This window comes from Pseudopipra pipra, chromosome 3, assembly GCF_036250125.1.
Source record: "Pseudopipra pipra isolate bDixPip1 chromosome 3, bDixPip1.hap1, whole genome shotgun sequence".
Taxonomy (NCBI): Eukaryota; Metazoa; Chordata; class Aves; order Passeriformes; family Pipridae; genus Pseudopipra; species Pseudopipra pipra.
The window spans coordinates 83,000,280-83,022,942 of record NC_087551.1 but is presented as its reverse complement, the minus strand read 5'-3'; the positions used below and the strand labels follow the sequence as shown (position 1 = coordinate 83,022,942).

At 36.0% G+C, this 22,663-nt stretch overlaps 1 protein-coding gene across 4 annotated transcripts in view; it reads left to right on the top strand.

The window, feature by feature from the left end:
- BCKDHB (branched chain keto acid dehydrogenase E1 subunit beta) overlaps positions 1–22,663 on the top strand; it is a 114,914-nt gene that overhangs the window by 59,152 nt on the left and 33,099 nt on the right. For 2 of the 4 annotated variants that reach the window (XR_010429381.1, XM_064650066.1), the window contains exon 9: positions 7,497–7,583. The exons of 1 other annotated variant lie outside the window; for it this stretch is intronic. Coding sequence is in view for 2 of the 3 variants with exons in the window: in XM_064650066.1 (XP_064506136.1) it covers positions 7,497–7,583 (87 nt within the window). In the remaining variant the exon portion in view is untranslated. Of the gene's footprint in view, positions 1–7,496; positions 7,584–13,667; positions 13,734–22,663 lie in introns of those variants that run through there. One more of the 4 variants, XM_064650069.1, reaches the window with a different exon arrangement.

Here is a 22,663-nt window from a genome sequence, read left to right as displayed (position 1 = left end):
TAGAAACCACCGTTTTGATTAACTACTAAGAGGAAGACTAAGATTTGTGCTCTGCTAATGTGGATTAGTTAAAATTGGCAACTTTTTAGCTCTTTGTGTCAAGTTAGAAACATGTTGGACCTATTTTCCATTCCCTGCTGTTAATCAGCATACTCAGCTGTTACAGAATTGCCTGTTTTTTCATTTTATTGTTTGAAAAGTTTTGGTTAAAGATTTTTGACCAATGGCCCTCATAAGTGATGGAATAAAAATAACATCTTTTCCAAGTAGCTTATCTTTGATCTATGTAGATTGTTGCCAGTGTTCAGCTAGGATTGCCTGCTATACAGTTGCAATGCTGTGATATGTTTGTTATACTTAACAGGATATTAACAGAAGGAGCATAAGGCTGACTGTCTTGTATCAGTAGTTGAGAAATCTCATTCATGCTTTGGGCTGTTGACCTGTATGTTCTGAAATAATGGTTTTTCATGTCATTTGTTTATTTCTGAATTGTCTTGATTTTACTGACAAATGAGTAAATGAATTTCAGTCAACTTTTGGAAGTGATAGAGTGATAGAGTACATTTGAAGCCTCTCTTTTTCCTTCTCTGAGAATTTAGTTCAGTTGAAACCCACACCAGATGTTATTTTATTTTCTTTTAAGTAATTTTTTCTTCAGTGTGAAGAATTGGGTTTTTTTTGGTTGGTTTGAGCTTTAAAAAATACTATTTCTAGCTTTTTTTGCTTCTAGGACAAGGCAGTCATGGGCAACTGGTGGCTAGAATTTGCAAACTAGAACATGATTGTTTGAAAGCTACAGCTTTCTTGTGTCCAGGCCAATAGGATACAACTTATTCCCCATTCCTTCTCTTAGGACCCTAGTAAAAAAAAATAAATAAAAAAAGGTGCTTGAGGATCTGGTTTTCCAGAGATCCCACAATGGGATATCTGCAAACTGGTGATGGAATAACTGCATTCATTAAGATTGTCAGTATATGGGATGTGTCATCCTATGGATCTGTGTGTGCTAAGTAAATGTAATCCTCAGTGATACATCTGGCAGGTTATGTTACATATTTCTCTGTGGGAAGTGCTGAATAGAAATTTGGGCTCTTATTTCTATTCCTGTGGTTATGGTGTTCGGTACCAAGAATGCTGCTATGCAATTTAATTTGTTATTGAAACATTAAAGGAAAAGTAGAACTAATGGGTTAAGGAAAGTAACCTCCCTCAGGTTTTATATTTTTCAAGTAAAGATTCATTAAAGCTGATCTAAAAATGAAAAATGTTTTTCAAGGCATTTAATGAAAATTTACTGTCTTTTTTTTTTTATGGCTTCCATATTCTGATTTGTTTTTGGTAAAAGCACATATCTATTAATATTCATTTTTATAAGTTTTTATAGTTGCTTCATACATGTTTAGTGCAAAATAGGGTACAATACAAATGCAATTTCAGTAGTTTTGCTGACTTTTAAAAATTATTGTGGGAAGCTAGTTTTTCAATTATGCAGAAAGTTTTTATAGTCTTTAAAGAAAACAATCAAAAGTATGGAAAAATTTAAATGGGAAAGTGAACATCAAAATAATTCCTTTTCTGTAAGAGATGGAAAATCTTTCTGTTCTGAGAACAAGATTTTCTTCTTAAAGAAAATAGGCAACTTGCCATTGTGACAAAATAACAGCCATTTATAATAAAATTTTGACTTTGATAATTTCTTTAAAGGCAGTTGCTGTGTTAGTGAAGCAGCTGGTTATGCTGGCAGTAGTAGTGTTGCTATGTGTGGAGAGTAGTAGTGTTAAATGCAGTTTACCATCAAACTCATTTTGGTTTGACTGCTTTCTCCTAAGTAAGGGCAGAGAATGTTATTGGTAGTGTCAGCACTTAGGTTTCAAAGTGCCTGGAAGTGCCACGCTTGTGTTGTTTTTTTTCTGCCATTGATGCCTGTAGGAAGGGAGAAAACGACTAATGTGATGAATTGGGAGTTGAACAGAAAAGTGATTATAGAAACACTTGGATTAAGAGTGCGGTCAGGGAAGTTGAAAATAATTTGCTGAGCTGCTTCACTGCAAAAATGCTGGGTTGCAGTTCAGAAAACCTTCAGAGTGAACCCCGAAAGTATTTGTTTTGCAAAGGCATTAGGTTTTTTTTTTACATTTCCTTATCAGAGTGATCATTAGCCTTTTGCTCTGATGCAATGTCAGTTGTTGTCCTTGTGAATGACACTAAGGTAAAACAGTCATGGCAATTAAATTGAGGTGGAAAGGTATAGTCAATATTGGTGTCTGGTTCTGTTTTAGGGTTGATTTAATAGTATAAAGGTATAGAGTCTCTTCTCTAATGACTGGATATAGCAGAGATGAGTGATGTGCCATAACCTGGGTCTCTGTTGCCTCCTGGAGTGAGAGAGCACTACTGAAGGTTTCTGTGAGTGAATCCTGATCTACCTCCCATCTCTACATCTGTCTCTGAGGTGGTGGTTGCTGCTTTATGCTAACTGTACAGCACAAATCAGATTATCCCCTTCAGCTGGCTTTCCCGATAGCCACTTGGGTGTTGAGGAGATGTGAGGGATGGGCTGGGAACAGGAGGTTCTGAGCAGAGTAGGACCTTTCCCTTTTGAAAACCCAAGGTTGCATCATCTGAGTTTGTCTCTGAAAGCGCAGAGTGGCCATGACACAAAGGGGAGCTGTGCTCTCTAAATGCCTGAATGTTGCCTCTGACTTCCCTTTATGGTATGTTACTAAAGATGGCCAAAAAAATTTGTTTTCATTTAATTTGATACAATAATATACCTACAGAATCTCTTAGTGCCCTCAGAAGTATATCTGGACTCCAAAGATCAGAAAGCAACAACTTCTGGTTGTGGATGTACAGAAGGAACATTTTTATCAGTGCCAGTCTTAAACCATACCATATTCTTTGAAAATACATTTTCAAAAGCACTCTACATGAGCTGCAGAATTTCAAAATCTTAATGTATTTCAAAATTTTCATCTTTTACTTAGGTAAGAAAAAGTGTAAAGACTGGGGTTTTGGAAGACAGAGGGGAGATGCTGATGAAATGGAGAATCAAGCCCTTACAGAAATGCAAGTGTCTGGTTGTAAGGGGACAAAATACATTGTTCTTTGAAAGGCTGTCCTTTTCTCTTGGTAATCCAAACAAAAGATTACACTCCTTTTTAAAAGAGGATAAAGTAGTAGGATTCTATGCTGGCCAATTTGTTACACTGTGCTGATTTAGCACTGTTTTGTCCAGTTTTATTGCAGTGATATTTCCCATTAACTTTGAAAGTTGAGGACACCATTACCTGATAATGTGACTGAGCTACAATTATTTGGACTGTAAATAGTTTTCTGAACATTGGGCTTTGGTTATCCTGGAGGTCGAATTATGGCTTCATTTGAACTAACAGGGACTAATGTTTTGCAATAGAGTTTAAAAATGAAATTAATTCTTTATAGACGAGCATTGATATCTGCAGATAATCATTAACCATGTCTGCTGTGCTGTATAGAATGCATAGCAGCTAGTTTTGAAATTTCCACTTTTAACTGATTAACTATTTTGCTTCCAGGAAATAATTTTCATTTGAAGATACAGAAATTGAATAAGTTAGCCATTCTAGAACACTACTAGTGTATGAAAATGTTGGTTTTTTTCATCAGGCTTTCTTCTAAGTTGTATGGACTGAAACACTTCTAAATGGTAATATATATTTTTAAAATTGTAATGTATATTTTAGAATTGTGTTTAAAAAAATCACATCTGTTGCTATTGTCTGCTGTTATTAATGTATAGTACTGTCATTTTTAAGATACATACAAAGGTCATACAAAGACCCAATATGTTTGCTAAATTAAAGTACCTCTTGGCCAGGAATTTATTAGTCTGATACCTTATGGAACAGTTTTGCCACAAAAAAAAAAACCTGTACCAGATCAGTTAGAAAGAATGATCCATAAACTAGGAAAAAGAAGTTATCAAAGAAGAAGGAGCTATTCAAAAATAATTAGAAATACATGACCTACAGTTCATGATCTACAGTTGTTTGAGCACTCACAAAACAAATTAACATAGTTTGAGAAGTAGGGCATTAGTGCTGTGCTGGCTTCAACTGTATGGCATAGAAGGGCAGTGTTTGTGAATGGAAATAGTAAAGTCCCAAGGTCCTACAAAGTTGGATTTTGAACCTGTTTTTTTAATATTTCCATCACATATATGGAAAACATTTAAAACTGTTACTGATAAAAGATTAGAGACAACAAACAGCTGAATAAACAGATAAAATAGGCACTCAGTTACTGATAAAGAGAAGATAAGCTCATTAACTGAGCTAGGCTCAGACACGCAATGTATTTTTCAGCACATCCAAATATAATGTTGTGTCTTGAAATAATAAATGCACACTATATTTCCATCTTTATTCCAGGAAACAATTATCCTTTAAGGAGAAAACCCTCTTTCCCAAGAACAGGGAATCACAGTTTTAGTTAAAGCTGGACTTGTGTTATTATACTTTGGCTGAAAGGCCTCATACATCTAAGAGCTGCAATACTGAGGCTGTATTATCTCTGTATTTGGTGGTGATCTGAGAAAATCTGGAATGCTGGTTCCAGATGGGTGTGCTTCAAGAAGGACATAGGAAACTGGAGATGATTCAGGGTAGAGTAAGAATGATGAAGGAATTGGAAATGTGCTGTTTGCTGAAAGATTTAGAGCTCAGGCTGTTAAGCCGATCAAAATTGTGGTTGACACCATATGATCATAGTCTTAACATATTCATGTGGGAGCAGAAATGTGATCATAGATAGGGTCTCCTTCTAGCAAACAGATATAATAAGAATCAGCAGCTTTGTAGTTAATGTCAGCCAAATTAGTTTGGAAATAAGGTGCGAAATTGTACAGGGAAGGGAGTTAGGCACTGGAAGAACTTACCAAGAGGTGTGATGCATTTACAAACACTGGAAATACTGTAATTAAGATTGCATGTCTTTCTGAAAGACTCACTGTAGTTTAGGAACATGGTGTAATTCAAAGTAGAAATTGATGTGGGGAGCTTGTAAATTTAGTAATCACAATACTCACATCCTTACTTAAAGTCCGCAGTGCTATTTGCAGTGCAGCATAGTGGTTCATTTCTGCTCACTTTGAATCTGGTTTAACCATTAGAAGAATTTTTTTTTTTCAGTATTGTGCAATGTGATGCAGGTACCTATGCTGTCCCTGAACAAGCTGGGGTGGATACTAAAAGCACTGAAGCTATGATAGCATGGTTTTGTATCAGGAGTCATATATATATATATACTGTGTTCTAGCAGGGCTGAGCTATTTGTATGCATGGCTTGGTGATCACAGCTGCTTGCTCTCTCTTAACAGCCTCCTGCAGGCAAGGGGTCCTTGAAGACCTTGGGAATTGTATATAAAACCCAGGATTTATCTTGTAGTAGAGGCAGGTTTCCAAAAAGAGATTATTTTTTACTCTTTTGTTGTTGTTGTTGTGTGGTGTTTGTTTTTTTGCTATGTTTGGTTTTTTGTTTTGATTGTACATGGCTCCAGTTTGAGAACAGTTGAAATAAAAGTTACAAGTTATTTACTGCAAGAGACCATATTGGATTCAGGAAACTGGTGGTGTGAAAATAATTGGAGGCTGAGACATAGTGAAGGAACACACTGAAGGCCCTATTCTTACTTTTCCCTAAACATTGAGTTATCTCCAGAGATAAGATGCTGGACTGCTGGATTACTGGTGTGATCACATGCGAATTTTCCTATGTGCTTTCTAAGAGTGTCTGTTTCGTACTGCTATATTCTGAAAAATGAAATCTGTAACTTTAAAGACAGTTTGTAACATATCAAAATGTGAACCTCTCGGAATAAATACATGCAACAGAATCTTTCTTTAAAATGATAGTAGGAGGATTTAAAAACAAACAAACAAAACCAACCCCCCTGAACTTTTACACTGATTAGTTGTATCAGTTTTACCATAGCAACTTGTACTTGATTGTATCAGTTTTATCATATCAACTTAAAACTGGAGCATAAGTTTTGTTCGTTGAAGTGTTTTGATGTATTGGACAGATTGACAGTGCAGGTAATGCCTCTGCTCTTTCAGTATGAGTTTCCAGTGCTGGCAAAAGAAAGAAATCAGCCTGTGTAACTGGATTACTTTCCAAGTGTTGAAATGCCTTTTTCTGTCTTGTTTAGCTCTGAATGTTGTCAAACCACTTCACAGTACAGTATATGGATCATGTTTGTAGCCTGTGAGTTGCCAGCACATCTGTGGATGAGCTGCTCTGAGCCACTGATTGAGTCATTGTTAGAAGAGCAAAAGAATTAGAAAAATATTGAATCGGAGGGAAAGCTGCATTATTAAGGCATTGTCTTTATGTATTCTATTACACAGATAACACAGGGCTGCCCAACTGGAGACTGTGCTGGGGTAGACATTAAACTGAAGATCACAGTATTCAGAAAATCTAAGATAGTGCTGTCTTGGGCTTTTCCACTTGATGACTAATGGTGCACCGGCAGTACACTATGTACTTATCTTAAATATCAGACTGTAACTGTTCTTGAAAGATTAACATACACATTAATCTGATTTTTTCTGATGTGCATGTCTAAAAGTTTATGAAAATTTTTAATGCACCTTATTAGTATATTAATTTTAAAATGCATATTATGGAATTGGAGACTTTGCTGCCATATTTCTGACCAAAGGTATCTGATACTGTTTGATTCTACTGTTTGATTAGTGTGTAGTTGCAATAACCATTAATATATTTGAGTGTGGTGAAGCTTTATATTCCCATCAGATTAAAAATATTTTGCTTTCATTGTTATGTTGCATAATGAACACAGATTTGTTTTTTGATTAAAGATGCTTAGATCACCTTCTGTATGCTATATATTTATTTGTAAAGTAGATCACGTAAAGACTGTACAAACATTGAGATGTAAAATTAGAAAATGTTGCTTCTAGTTGCCACATAAAACTTAAGTAAGGAGCAGTAATCCATGTATTTTCTTGCTGAAATTTCTATTTAACAGTTTTACTTTCTGAATAGCTACAATTCATAGGAATATAGGAACTGATTGTGCAGAGATATCAGTGAAGGATTTCCTTGTGCATCTTTCAGTATTTTCAGGATTCAAGTTTTTATGGACTACTTGTTAAAATTCTTTATTCTATTTCAGGAATGTTACAGTTTGCATTAATAGTGTAAATTTATATACAGTGGATTCAATTTTTGGTTTTGATATTTGCTTAAAATTGAATGGAAATTGTAAACATTTTTTGTAGTAAATATGAAACCGTCCTATTAATTACTCAATTTAGTCTTTTAGGATAATTTTTCTTTCGCTGGAAATGCAAGAGTGGAAAAGTAGCTATGTTCTAACACTGCTAATAATGTCCCATATTTCATATGTTCCACAAATAGAACAAGTAAGAAATCATAAGAGTTGTAATTTGATGACATTTGGGGGGTTTGTTTTTCTATTTCAGTCAGTGGCGAAGACTGGGCGATTGCTGATTAGCCATGAGGCTCCCTTGACAGGAGGATTTGCATCTGAAATCAGTTCCACAGTTCAGGTACAGAGGTTATTTGTTTTTAAGTGTTCTGCATGGCTGAATATGTTTACCTATAGAAGAAATGCTTATTATTACATTAAAAGTTTTACATTTTTATTAAATTTCAGTTTTGTGGATGCCTACCTTGCTTTATCTGAACAACTGAGAAATCATCTACCTACCAGGCACTGTGCATAGTGCCTGCTAAGCTAGAAATTTAACTTTCACTGCAAGCAGGGAGAATGCACTGTCAGATGTGGAGGAAAAATCTTTATGTATAATCTGGTTTTAATTTACTTTTTTTTTCCTCATATGCTTATCCCTAAAGCTTCTTAAAAATACATTCTAGCAGTGTTGAAATCAGACACAGAAAAAGCACTCAGATACAGTACAGTATAACGTGGGGTTGCACATCGTGTTCAGAGACCCGATTAAAAGAAAGGAGTCTGCAGAAGTTGTTCATGTGTAGTTGAGGTGCTGACACACGTGCTGAGCTTGTATGGTCAGAACAGGTTTGAAAGGCTGTACATCAGTACCAGTTATATCTGGAGCATTAGGCTTCCTTAAAAGTCCTTTTAAGCTTTCTGTTGTGTTTTATATCTGTACCAGCATACAGATTTTCCCCTTACCTTGATTTCTTTTCTGTGCACACCAGTGACACTGGGTTATAGAAACATTAAATGTGCCCATCACCACCTGATAACTATTTTCTGAGTATTCTCTATAGGACTAGAGAGACATGAGATTCTAAAATTCATAAAATATAAACTGTGTGGTCAGTAATTAAAGCTTGGGAATCAGCCTTTTTGTAGGAAGGAATAGAGTTAATAATTTTGGGAATGTAATTTTAAATTAAATATGCATAAGGAATCAGAAAACTATGTTTCTTGAGCTTTGTGGTACAACTTTTTTTAAAGAGTAGTTGTACTAATTTTAACATCATTATATTAAGGTAATTAATTTTTTCTATCAAAATGTTTTTCTCTGTTAAGAACCATATTATTTGCATGGAGACCTCATAGCAGCCTTCCAGTAGCTGAGAGGGACTCTTCATCAGGAACTGTAGTGACAGGACAAGGAGTAAAGGGTTCAAACTGAAAGAGGAGAAGTTCAGGGGAAGAGGGAAAAATAGGTTAGATATATGGAAGAAATTTTTTACTATGACGCTGGTGAGGCACTGGCACAGATTGCCCAGAGAAGTTGTGGATGCCCCATCCCTGGAAATGTTCAAGGCCAGGCTGGATGGGGCTTTGAGCAACCTGGTCTAGTGGAAGTTGTCCCTGCCTATGACCTTTTGACCTCCTTTCTTTAATACTTATTCTCTCTGATTAAACTGTGATCAATAAAATCCCAAGGTACTGCCAAATGTGAGTGTAGAAAGTGATAATATTTTAAAAATTCTTACAAAAATGTGAAATAACCGAAAGAGGCTGTCTTTTAGTGTCTTATGTTATTATTTACACTTGAGGAGAAAACTATTCTAAGCCCTTTAGCGATGTCGTAATTTACTGATATAACAAAAGAAAGCATATATTCAAGAAAAAAGTGAGCTGAAAAGAAAAAAAGCTTATCAGTAAATATAATTGGAAGAGCATGGGATGCCCAATATATTGCTAAACTACAACATGAGTTTTTAATCTCCTCACACCTCCAGTGACAAAGCTACTTACCCAATTGATCCATCTTGGTGTTGTTTTTCATATCAGAGATATATCTTGGCAATTATCTCTTATTTAGAAAACAAAGTTTAAAATGCTTTAGTAAAGAGCTATTTATTTCTGTCAATATTGAAAGAAAATATTTGTTTTATTACAGTTGCTCATAATTTTATATTCATATTTCTTAGGAAACTAGGCTTTCTGTCTTGAGAAATATTAGTTAATCTATCACATGTGCTCAGAATAAACTGGAATATAACTCGTTGGGATTGAATTTATCCATGACAAGTTTCTGTCATATAAATGGGTTGACTCGAGTCTGTGTTTTGGTTGCATTCTTGTTACTCTGTATATCCATTCTTGAAGATTCTATCATCCATACTAAAATTTTGATATGAATTACTTTAAAGACAATACTGCAAAAGATATTAGAATAATATTTACAAAGCATTAAAACTTTTTAAAGAACAGTATTGCTTTAGGCATAATAAAGACCTTGCCTTTCCTGCTCAGTTAAAAAACTTGATCTCTAAATGGTCAAGTCCATATGTCTAATATCACTGTGCTGTAAAAATAAAAACAAAAAGTGAAATTCTCTTTTGCTGGATACAATCTATACTGGGAATGCCAAAAATTGGCGATTGCACTTGGCTTTAGTTTCCTCTTACACATGGAAGTAATAGTACTTCAATAAAGTGTGTCCAGTTGGATTAGATGGTTAGTTTCCATATTGTTATTCCATCCTTGCTGTGAGGTCTCTTGTCATAGAAATAAGGTGAATAAAAGTACATAGGTTATTTTAGAAGTTAATAGTCACAAACACTTCATGGTGATGTACACTTCAAGGAAAAAGAGTACAAATGGAAATGATGGCTTTCACTCATGAACTGTAGGAAAAAACTACATGGAATAGTTTTCTTTTTTCTTGTGTGAGATTAAAAGCAGTGTTTGGAGAGCATATTAAATCAGATTTGTTTTGTGTTGAATACAGAATATTTTAAAGGGGCATATTATTGCACTAAGTAGTCTTTACTATGCTCAAACACATAAAACTAAGAACAAGATGAGGTGGTGTGGTTAAAACTCTACATGATATGACTTTGCCCTTTGTTCCAGTGTTTTGTGTGTGATCTCAGCAAGTAGTCTGAAGTGAGCAACAAATGTTAGGATAAATTCAATACAGCCACAGTTAATATTCCAAATTGATTGTATTCTGTATAAAAGCTTGCAAAAATGTCATGTTCAGCAGAGAAGCCATTAAACTTTTGCTTAAGGCATATGGTTGGAGCACAGTTTGAGAAGCCTTGGGAGAAAGGCCCACTGAGATGTTGCTTACAAAATAATGAAGAATCGGGTATGGAATTCATCAGTACATTAATCACTTATAATACAAAGGAGCGTAAATCCAGTAATTGTGTCCATTTTAAAAAAATAAAAAAAAGGGGGGAAAAAAAAAGAAACAGGATGTTTTCAGAGAGGGATAAGTGGGTGGAAAAAGGGAAGCAGGAGTAGACTGTGTTGTGTGATAAAAAGCTCAGCTGCCCGTGCAGATACACACAAAGGAGCCCAGTGGCTCAGTAGGCAGGGGAACCCAAATAACTCAGTCTGGGAAATGGAGCCCCCAGCTCAGCTCCTTCAAAGGCTGTCACCAGCCTCAGCCCCATGGGCCAGGGTGGAGACAGCCAGCACCAGGAGTAAGGGACACTTCGATGTCTCTGCAGTCTGAGTAGGGTTGCTGCCTGCCAGCATTTGAGACTTGATATGGGGTGCAGGGGAAGAGTTTTGGAATCATGCAAGACTTATGGGACTTTTAGAGGAGGAACCAAAACTGGGGAGAGGTGGAGAATCAAGGTGGTTTGGGGAGGCATAGATATGGGAAAATTGAGATATAAAGGGATAAAAGGGAAAGTTGTGTTATGGTTACAATAATTTGTTGGTTACTATTTTCTGATAGGGCTGAGATAAATGTAGGGAATTAGCACATACCCTTTAGCATTGATCTTGCAAATACAGAAAATATATGTCACAGAAAGGTCTTGGTGGTTTCTAGCCATTCTCTACAAATAATGGATAAAATATTGAAAAATAGAAAATGCTTTAATAATTTTTAATGTTTTCATCTAAGGAATTTAAAATTTCATTGAGGAATTTTGATTTTTGTGTACATACGATGACATAATAGCAGAATGCACCATGGAAATATATGCTGTTATTAAAATACAAGAAATGCACGTGATATAAAATTGACAGCTGACCTGGTAAAGGTCATGGCTGCCTATAAATTAGCTAGTCAGCACATTGTTTTTTGTAGAGGGTTGCACAGATGTGAAAAGGAACATTTTGTCATTCTTGCAGGAACAAAGCAATTTTGATTTAGTTGTGGGTTTCTCTCTTAGTGGTGTAGTTTCTTTTCTTATTGCCTGGTAATTACTTTGTCCCTTTGAACCCTTCCAGAGGACTCAGTGTGCTTCTCAGAATTATGCAGGGGTATCAGTCTTCCAAAAGATTGGTATGAATCAGATGATAGGAGCAAGAAAATTCAATAAAATAACCTGTGTCTGAGGTTGAGTTACATGATCTTATTTTTTCAAATCTTGGGTTCTGTATCTAAAAATTGAGTATAATAATATTGGACTGTTTGATCAGTGGTGCTTTAGATTTCCTCCTCCTGCAGCAAAATAAGGCCTAGTTTCCAATAAGTGGTGTAATTTTCTGCTGGATTGTGATATTAGGGGAAACTATTAGATGAGCTGGTTTTGTGAGAAGCATTTCAGGAAGAGGAAAAGTAAGTGTATCTAGGAATACCTTTCAAAGACATAAGAGTTTCACAGCAGTTTTATTACTACAGGGGAAAAAGTACCAAAACAAAAACAACAACAGTAACAAAATTCAGTAATTTCATCAGTATGAACATTTAAAATAAAATTCTATTGGACTGTTATTGGCTGAAACTGTCTTAAATAACTATTATTTTATGGAGTTCTAGTGAAAAAATGTCACTTTTCCATCAAAGCACTTTCAGAATGTTTGTCCTGAATTGTTTTTCATATGTCCATGAAAAATTATTTCTTTAAAGGCATTATATGTCTTTAGAATTTGGGATGTTGAGATATTCCAAATAGTTCTATTATTTCAGTTTTCTTGTGAGCAGAAATTAAGGTGGAATTTCCCAATGAACCTGTGACAGTCCTTCATGGCTCTCTGCCGTGTTTTGAGGAAGTGAATGCAATGCAGTACTCCAAAATATTTGTGAGACCAGGTTTGTGTTTCAGTTTGTCTAGCAGAGGTGGCATTTTTCTCAATCTGTGTCACTTTTAAAAGGAAATCAAAATCTAACAATCAATGCCTTTCACAGGATGGTGCCTGGACTTTCTCCACACTAACTCATTGAAGCCAAAATTGGTTTGGATGTTACACAAAAGTCTCTTATTATAGTTTGACTCACTGCATAGAAGTACCTTAATTTTCATTTATCTCATGTTCTGATACTATGACCCATACTGATGTCTTGGTTTATAACTGCAAAAAATGCAGCACAGGATGAATGGACTTTTAAGACGTTTTGTTTGATGTTATCATGTCATAAAGTCTGATTTACCCATGAGGCTTTCTGCATGCTTATTTGATTTTTGTGAACATAAGGAGGAACAAATTTCTCTAAAATGCAAACAGAAAAGTATTGTAATACTGGTATATGTCATCAGCTCAGTCTACAAGGGAATGTTGTGTTCCTCTATTTTGGAGTAAATTCAGTACTGAGCAGAGAAAAATGATTTAATGAATTCAATATAGCCAAATATTAAACGGGACACACAGTATTCTGTACTGTGTAAAACCCCCAAATACATTTATTTAAACAAGCAAACAACCCCCAAATCCTAAAACAACATTCAAGTTGGAAAATGAAGTGCTCAAAAATTGTGGTGGATTTTCATAAGATCAGCCCCAGAACACACTCTCTAAAGCTGTAAACACTGAATGTTTACATGTCCAATTAGTCCAGTCTCTAGACATAACAAAAATCAAAATGTCCTATTCATCTGCAGCTCAACTTGAAGTCTTTTCAGCTTCTGTGAAACAGTTAATGAAGAGGTCCATGCAAGAGTGGGCATGTGGGCTAAGACATGTCCCAGCCATGGGGCTGCTCATACACACTTGCTCCTCTTGTTTTTGGGGACAGTCTCATCCTCTGGTTGAGAGGGAACACGAACCAATGCCCTGCCTGCAGGTGATGTTTCAGTCAGCTACTTGTGGCATGTGCTTCTGGTAGCAAAGAATTAACCCACACATGAATCCCAGTGGCACTGATTTGGACATGGGTTTCTGCACAATGAGAGTGTGCCTTATCTACTTGTCTTTGGGTGTGTTCTCTGTAAAAATTATTGGAGTTGGAGTAAGCTTTTCCCATGTGCTATGAGAACTAAAGCTGTTTCTTTTTTATCACTAGAGAGGTAGAGGCAAAAATGAGACAGGAGCTTGGCAGTTTCCATAGGCACTGAAAGGAGAGGGACACAGTAAGTACTGTCTCATTAGCAGTCTTTAATAAGTGAGAGAACAAGGCAAGCAGTAAGGTCTTGAGGGGCTGTTCCCACTGTATGGAAATAAATGCTGGCTCTTATGGAGTGTGCTACACTTGCCAGCTTTGCTGCTACGGGATCAGAGTTCACTGATGGAAAGGGTTGTAGGATGACAGGTGTGTGCCAGTGAATACCTCACCATGGATGGAGCAGTGAAAACTCAAGGCAGTGATCAGCTTGAGACTGCGTGCTTCTCCAGGAAGACATTTCTGATCGGCAATGACCAGCAAGATAGACACCTTTTAGGAAAGCATTCAACTGAGAAAAAAACATATTTAAAGCTAATGGTTAATTTACATGCTTTCTATAGAGTTGCTTATTTTCAGGTAATGTATTGAAAAATGGCTTTTGGCACTGAAGCAAAATAACCCTTTCCTGTCCCACTTTCAGCTGTACTGTGTGTTAGGCAGAGGGCAGCATTTCTTTGAGATGCATCCAACCCTGTTTGTATTCTGTCTGAACTACTTTTCCTTACATTGGTGGGGTACACAAGTATGCAGCCAAGTACTTTTTAATTGCTTTTAATGCAAATTCTTGAAGAGGCACAAGTTTATCCCAGGGCAATACAAAGTGGTAAAGTGGCAGAATATGCTGAGAGTCATTGTGGTTCGGTGAAATCAAAAGTTTTAACTACTGAACAAGCTCAGCATTTGATTCACCTTAATCAATCAAGTGTATAGTGTTAAGTATGCTCTTAGTGTATTCACTGATGGCATTTTTTCCATGTTGTGATATTCAATTTGGCATACAAATGTTCACATGCCTGAGGCTGGACCTCCAGCATCATTGTCCTGCTGATGCACCCCTGTTCATTCATTGTAATTTATAACTTTGAACAATGTGTTTGGTCTTCCAAATGCTAATTCTGAAAAAGACCAAAAACATGGTCACTGAGGCAGAATTAAAATTTTCTCTTTGCTGTACACTCTCCCCCATTTGCATTTTCATCTTTCTAGCTGTTAGGAGTTGTTCTTCTAATGGAAGGAACTTTTTTGTGTTTATACTTACTCTAAGGTACAGTATACATTTACAATTGTAATTCAAACTGCTTTAATTAGAATAATGTTGAGATTCTAACATTTACATTTCTGATAGCCCATGGAGCTGATAGAAATGAGATGGTTTTATTCCACATTGTGAGGAGAGCAAAAAAACCCTTCTGTGGACTGCATATCTGGTGTTTGTTTTCTGGTCTGTGAATGCAGTGATTTGTTATGTAAACATAACAAATGATGATTTAGGAGGACGTCAAAACTATGAACTTTCCTACAGCAATTTTGGGTTCATGTTAAAGTTGTTACCCAGCAGGCCTTTTTATTATACCATGTCAAATCACCAGCTCATTGCCTAATGAAAATTAGTAAAAAAAAATACCTTTACAGTTCTTTGAAATTCTCACTCTAGTCTGATAAAAGATGACCTGTGGTAGGACTCTAGAGTAAGGCAACTCTGCAAAGCAACTACTAACTCAAGGATATTTAATCTCTCTTCTGCTTGAAAACTGAACAATACTATGTTTAATTTGCTTTATTTTCTTTGGCGTTATCTGTTCCTCCCAATAAATTATGAGTTGCTTTAGAACTCCAAGTAAGTGTTTTGAACAGCAGTTTAGCAGGAGTCCCCTGTAAAAGTGTGGTAATGACATTTCTTCTATTTTCCAGTGCTTTAGAGCTATAAAAACCTCCTTGGGTGGTTGAATTCACTCGACCTTTGGCATCGTTTCTCAAAATGCTTCAATGGCATGCTAGAATCCTTATTAGCCACAGGTATAGCAACTTAATATGTGCCAAGGCACCCTGGCAAGCCAGGGTAAAGAATAATGTGGAGGTTTTTATTTGCACTTTGTGTCAGGTTTACTTCTTTGGAGCAGACAGTCAGTAACTTGTCTTATTTACTTAAAAATTTGTTTTAGTGGGTTGGTTTGGGGTTGTAGAGTGCTGATTCATGCAAGTATATTGTTCTGTATTTTCCCTGGCCTGTCATATTTTGATATGGCCATTGGAAATGGTCTGGCTAGACCATTAGTTTAGAGAAAGAGACATAGTTCAGAGTAGTGTGACTGGAGAGGAGTGTTCTGTGGCATATAAAAATCTATGAAGAAAAAGGGAAATTTACAGTATGAAACAGAAAAATCTATCCTTGCATGGTAATGGCTCAGTGAAGTTTTCAAAATACTGTATATAAGGAACATTGCTTTTTAAATTTTCTTGAAGGTTTAATTAAGACATAAAAGGCCTGTAAAACAGTGTGTATTTATTGATGTTTTATATATGCATGCAGGATCAAATTATTTCAGTTCTGTGGTGAATGTATTTGTAGGAGGGAATGTGAAAAGAGCCTCTTGAACTCTTGTGTGGTTCTGTGCACTTCCAGAGCACTGTGAATTTTATACTGTTGCTGTTGGCTACCTTAAGATCTTTAATAAAGAAGAGAAAATGGAGAGTGCAGTTTTACTACCTGGAAGAACTACTCTAGGAGCTTCTGCTGCTTCCTTGAGAAGGGAACTGCCTGCTCTCCCTGGGGAGAGGCACAGCTAGTCAGTGCCCAACAGTCACTCTGGCTTAAAGCCTCAAGTCTGGACATATGACTGTAGCATAAGTTATGATGATGCTGAGTTTTGTTATGATATTTTAGGTAGGCACAGATTAAATAATTGTTGAGTAGTCTTTTTTGTCTGATAGTCCTTTTGAATGTAAATGGACACATATTCAGTGCTAGATATAAGCCTGGAATTAGTTCCTGAGAAAAAGAAAGTTGCAGTCAGTTACATGAGACAAATGACAACACTAGGACAGAACCTTCCATGTCCCTCTGTTCCCATGGCCTTATCTGAAACAAGGCTTTAGACTGATAGAGAAAGGTCTATTATATATGTAACACCAGCATAAGAGAATGAACATGAGATACTCCTATATATGTACTCCTAGTTGTACATATAATTAATATGCTGTATATTGGCAGTGCCTGTGATGCTTTATGTAGTTGTGCTGTTTGCTACCACAGCGGGATGCTGAACAGCAGCTTTATTCAAAGAGCAGTGGCAGTACTGGCATCTCTCTACATCCCACTGGAAATGTTTGTTACTCCTACCATGTTTAACAGCGAACATCTAAGCAAAAAAAAAGTTCTAGGCACACATAGTGCAAATCATTCTACAGACAGTTGTCTCACAAGGAGAGAAAGCTAGTGAGGATTTAATGCTGGACATGACTGAGTGAGGAAGGAAGGGCTGCTTCCTCTGTACCAAACACTGAAGCGATCATTTTATAAAACAACATTCAAAACGGTGAAAAAATTGCTCTACAAAGAGCCAAACCCATCTTTTATGAATCTTCATATGGAAGTTTCTGACTGTGGAAAAGTTGGTCTGTGTAGCTGTAGCTGAAATTCTTCCTAAGATACATTTGCTTGGAAATAATATTTTGTTCCCTATCATCACTGAAGAAGTGCCTTTTGTCCATGTTACAGCAAGTGCTGTGCTCATCACCCAGCTGTGTTTTGCAGAAGGAATAAGCATGCACAAATGACTAACACTTTGTCTGATCTCAGATGTATATTTGAAGCAGGAGGCACAGAAGTGTTTCACTCTTTCCCATCATCTGGTGAAAAGATACTGTTTCTTCTGTACTTTTTAAAGAAACTGCTGTCCTACATTTGGATTAATGGAGATTAGGAAGGAATATAGATAAAATGTGGGTTTTTACTCAAAGGAGTATTTAAAAAAACCCCCTAACTTGTCATCTGGGAGGTGATAGGAAATGCAAGTTGCAGAGATTTCAGAGTCGTTATCTGGATACCATATCCCCCACTTCCCATGTGTGTCTGGCGTTATCAACTTGGCTCTAAGTCACCCACGGTGAAAATATAGGCCCTGGTAATGAAATCTGTGGAATTAAGATTTCATTCTGAATACGTCTTTTTTTTGTATTCCACTTCTTTTAGATGACAGTGTGTGGAGAGGATAGTTGGCCCTAAGAGGCACCTTTTTTTGTTTAATTGATTGCACATGTGTAGAATTGGAAACCTCGAGTTCTTTACCTTCTTTCGTTCAGGCAACAGCATTAGTTGTCCTGTGCATTGATGAATAACCTTGCAATGAATAAAAATAAAAAGTTCAGCATCTTTAAGGAAAGAAAATGCCAAGACTGTATTCTAATATTACAGTGTTAGGAATAATATTATTGATAGATTATATATAAAAAAATGTCACCGCATGTTCTAGAGAGGGAACTTTTCTCTAATTTTGTTGATTTCAGCAATATTATATCAGAATCCTATATGGCTTTGTACTTCATATTACATGAATATCCAGTGGTTATTGTATATTAGGAGACCTAAATGAAGCTATTTAGCAGCCAAGTATTAGTGTAAATTTGTAACTTGGACACACTTATTTTAAGCTCTAGTAGTCAAATGCAGTGCATTTTTTGAGAGGACTCAAGGTTCCTCAACACAATAATTCAGTTCAAAACTGCACCCATGCCTCATGAAAGGATAAAAGCTGCACTAAAGATGGAATCTTCATTATCATTAGCAAAAATACAGATTAACTATTAGAGGTGTGTCTTGCATTACTATAAGTTATGAAAGGCAATGCAATGCATTTCTGGAAATCACACAACCCTCTGAAAAATATGCCACAATTATGATGGGTCTGTCATGGAGAGTCAGAAAATATATTTTTTTAACCTATGGTTTTAAAGGCTATTCGTGAGACTCTGCAGTCTCCCTTTTTCAGTCCTTTTTCTGTGAGCTTCCTTATTAAAGTTGTCTGGTTTGGGGATTTTTTTCTTTATAAGGTACATGTAGTTAGACTGAGAAGTCTGTATTTGGTTACCTAAATATATGGACTGACTTAAAAAAAAAAAATCCACATCTGTCCTGAAGCTTAATGAAATGTTCCTGCTGGCTTCTTTCTCTTAGAACTTCTCATTAATGAAAAACAGAGTGATTATGAAAAAGTTAACCTAAATATCTCCTTGTTCTTCCTTTTAAAGTTGATGCTCCATAAATCATCTGCTTAAGAAATAAAGAGAAAAATGCCATAATCACAGCAATACTTTTTTCTTAAGAAAGTACTGAAAGAAAAAGGAGGGGTATTGGAGTTTTTGCGTCAAGGGTGATTGAACCACTGCGATCAACAAATCCTTAGTTAACTTCAGCAGAGCCAGCATTTCAAAACTCTATAAAGAAGCTTTTCTACGTTTTGAGAGAGATCTGGATTTTACACAGCAGCTTTGCCCTCATAACTGTGTGACTGAAAAGGAGTAAGGTTTTCTGTGCATATCTGCCCGTTAATTTACTGGTTTGAGAACATCTTTAAACTTAGAGTGCTTTAAAAATAAGAAAATATGAAGTTGTGTGGTTTAAAGGGTTCTCTTAATATGGGTTGTAGATTTGGGAGTATCTTATTTCTTGAGGCAGCAGCATTTTCATGATTAACAATGGTGTGTATCATGGTTTATAAATTTAAGTGACAGAATTCGGCTCCCCAGGGACAGAGATTGATACTTGTCTTGCACATGTATAATGCTAATAGATGCAGAAATCTATTATGGTAATGTATTGAGAATTTATTTTGAAATAAGGATAAAATTAACATTTGGAATAAAAATTACTTTTCATGTCCTTCCATCTGATTTATTTCCTTGTCTGTGGGCTGAACTTACCACAGAGCAAGTACTATTGATGGGTAGGATGCCTTGCAAAAAAAGATAGCTGAGAATTATTGCAGACTATGTTTCAGTCATCCTTTGATGCTGAGTTCAGAGTTTTCATGTGTCAGAGATGTGCACTTTTTAATCGCTTAACTTGCAGAAAGTTGTCTGACTTCTGTGATGATGTGAGTACATAATTTGGGCCTCCTGTGGTTAAAAACATTGCTTTTTCAGTAATTGATTGAATTAAAAGATGCAGATGTAATAATCTCTACCATGCACATAACATTTTTTGGATGGAGGAATATCCACTGTGATAAAATAACAGATTTCTTTTTTTTTTGTTAAACTGTTCATATATTTTGTATTTAATGTGTGCAGACAGTCTAACAAAAAATAAGCAGAAATAATTGAATTATAATTGGTGAGGCTGTTACTCATTATTGCTTTTGCTGAACATCACAGGTAAATACATTCTAGATGACATAATAAAATTAGCTGATATTAATTTCAAAGAAAATACTACATATCACTTTTAAATACAGGATTATACTGATACATACAAGAATTGTGCTATGAAAACTGTTGAAACTCTTGCAGCCAAGTGACTTCATATTGCAGAAATGAATTTCTGGTCTGAGTTGTGGTAGTACATGCTACTACTTGAATTAAAGATGAAAGAAAATTCTCCTACTGAAATTTGCATTCCAGTGCTAGTACTATGATCAGAATAAATTGTATTTCTAAGCATACAAATATGTATTGCAAAAGAAAATATCTTCTCTAATCTGACTGAAGCATGGTAGTTAAATAAAAATGTAGAATATCTTAAATAAAATAGTTTTAAAATGTTAAATAAAATGGAATTTTGGCTTGTGGTTGAAGCTTTATAGGCTACACAGTTTTATAATTATGGGGGTAGTTTTTGTTTAATCAGCCCTTAAGTATTTATTGTGCTTATATTTTATATTATTACAAACAAGTCCTCCTCACTGACACTTTAAAATATTTTCTGCAAAAAAGAAAAAAAAACCTGCTTGTTTACATATGTTCTAGTGTTTTACAGTGGGATGTGGTTCTGCGTAAGTTAGTCCTGCTCTGAGTCATGAGCTGGGCCTGTTGCTAAAAATACGATGAAGATCACTTACGCCTGTGGAAGTAAATCAGAGTAACCTGACTTGAAAAGCCTTTTGCAACATTTGAAATGTATTGCAAGTGTGAGATCCCAGTCCTTTATTAGCATGCTAACAGGTATCGTGTCGGCTTCAGTCGGGAGCGCAGCGCTCTCTGCCTTGCCAGTTACCTGGCACTTCAGAAAACAAGAGGTATGAGTGCTAATTATCAGCGCTTGCACAATCTGTATCTTAATGTGGTCCTGCTTTGCAGTAGTTAAGGTTGAGTAGCACTGAGGCATATAAATAGAGCCGGTGACTGGCAGTGTTTCAAAACAAGGCTGAAATAAATTATGAAACACGTAAGGGCCAATGTATAGGTGACTTCTATTCCTGACTGAACGTGACAACATCAATATCACAGCCGGTATCACGGTGAAAGTAAACACTTAAAACGCTGATTGAAACCATCAGGAAGAAAGACTGAAAATCTCTGACTGTGGGATAACGTTAGGAAAGGCTGTGTTTCGTGGTTTACTGGATGCACAGATCTGACAAGCTATTTGGTTGTGGTGACTGAGTTAAACACATGTATGTTTCCTTTACTTTCCCCTTCATCACAAGCAAAGGGAGGAAAGCATCTTAAAAATGCTGTAAGTTTATTCAATCCATAGGGAATGATATGAAGCATGTTCTCCCTGAGAGGGGAAAGTACAACCTGAGCAGCCACAGATGCCAGGACAAAGAAGGTTATTCAAAGTATAAAACCACCCCAAACCCTTCTGTCAGAACTAAAATCTCTTCTGGTACAAATTTATTGGCTAGAGTGGAGTCTTACTGGATATTACAAATGTGTTAAATATGCTCTTGAATAGAGCATAACAGCATCATTTTGGACAAAACCCAAATGTAGTATCTTTTCCCTCTCCCCCTTGATATCTGTTGAGGGGTTGAAGGAAACCCCGTTTCTCTTTCAGAACTGTCATTTACACCACTTCAATTGCTGGAGCCTTACAATTGCTTGGAAATAGCTGCACTGTGCAATAGTTTTATTCCTTGAAACTGACAGTTTCTGCAAAGGCATAGAGACAAATTCCTGGCTGTATTCCAGGCAGCCTCACTGCTTTCTCCAGTCAGTTGCAAAATATTCTAATCTGTGTTTGCTTTTAATTCTTTTACAATTTACTAGCAGTAGATATGTTAAAAACACAAAACAGTTGAGGAAGATGGCTGAGATAAGGTTTTCAAATTACTATTAATTTTGGTTTTGCAACTGAAGGGATTAAAATCGATTATATTGTAACATGCCTTTTTATCTCCTCTGAATGAAGTGGCAATGTTTATTCTTTCTGAAACCTTAAGGTACACAAATCAGAAGGAGAAAAGAGTGGAGAAATATGGGTGCAGATTTTACTGACAATTTTCAAGTTTGAAAATCAACAGTGAAATAAATATTGTTTTGATATGCTTCCAAAATGGAAGAGTAAATCTTAATTTTTTTTTTAACTGCAAAATTTTTCTCTTGTTTTTTGGGGGAGGTTTTGTTCTTCCTTAGATTTCAACTGGACTAAGTTACGTGAATGATGCTGAACTGCTGGTGTACATCAATCATAAATAATTATGGCAAGTCATCACATTAAGTTTCCTATATAAATGATTTTTTTTTCCTGTCCATTTCAACAAAATGTTTTTTTAGATAATAAAAAATTATAGGGAAAACTAATTTTTGGAAGATGTGTGCCAACATGCTGCTTTCATACTCTTTTCCTACCGTGCTTACAAAAACCACAGGGTTAGGGTAGCCTGCTAAACTGTCATATTGGTGCTTGCAAAAACCACAAGTTTAGGGTAGCTATTCTGCTAAAGAACCTGTGTTTGGTGCTAAAAATGAATATGAATTGGATATTATTGCTTCATAGCTTCTTTTGGGCTGAAAAGGGTGTGTTCATGCTATTGTTCTTCTGGGCCATTTTCACTGCTTTCTCATTTGTACTTGATAATGTGAGCTGTAGCTCTCTAGAAGATCATTAGCAGATCTTGGGGATATTTTTGCAGCCACTCTTCCTTCTAGTTTTGTGTGCCTTGCCGATGGGCATG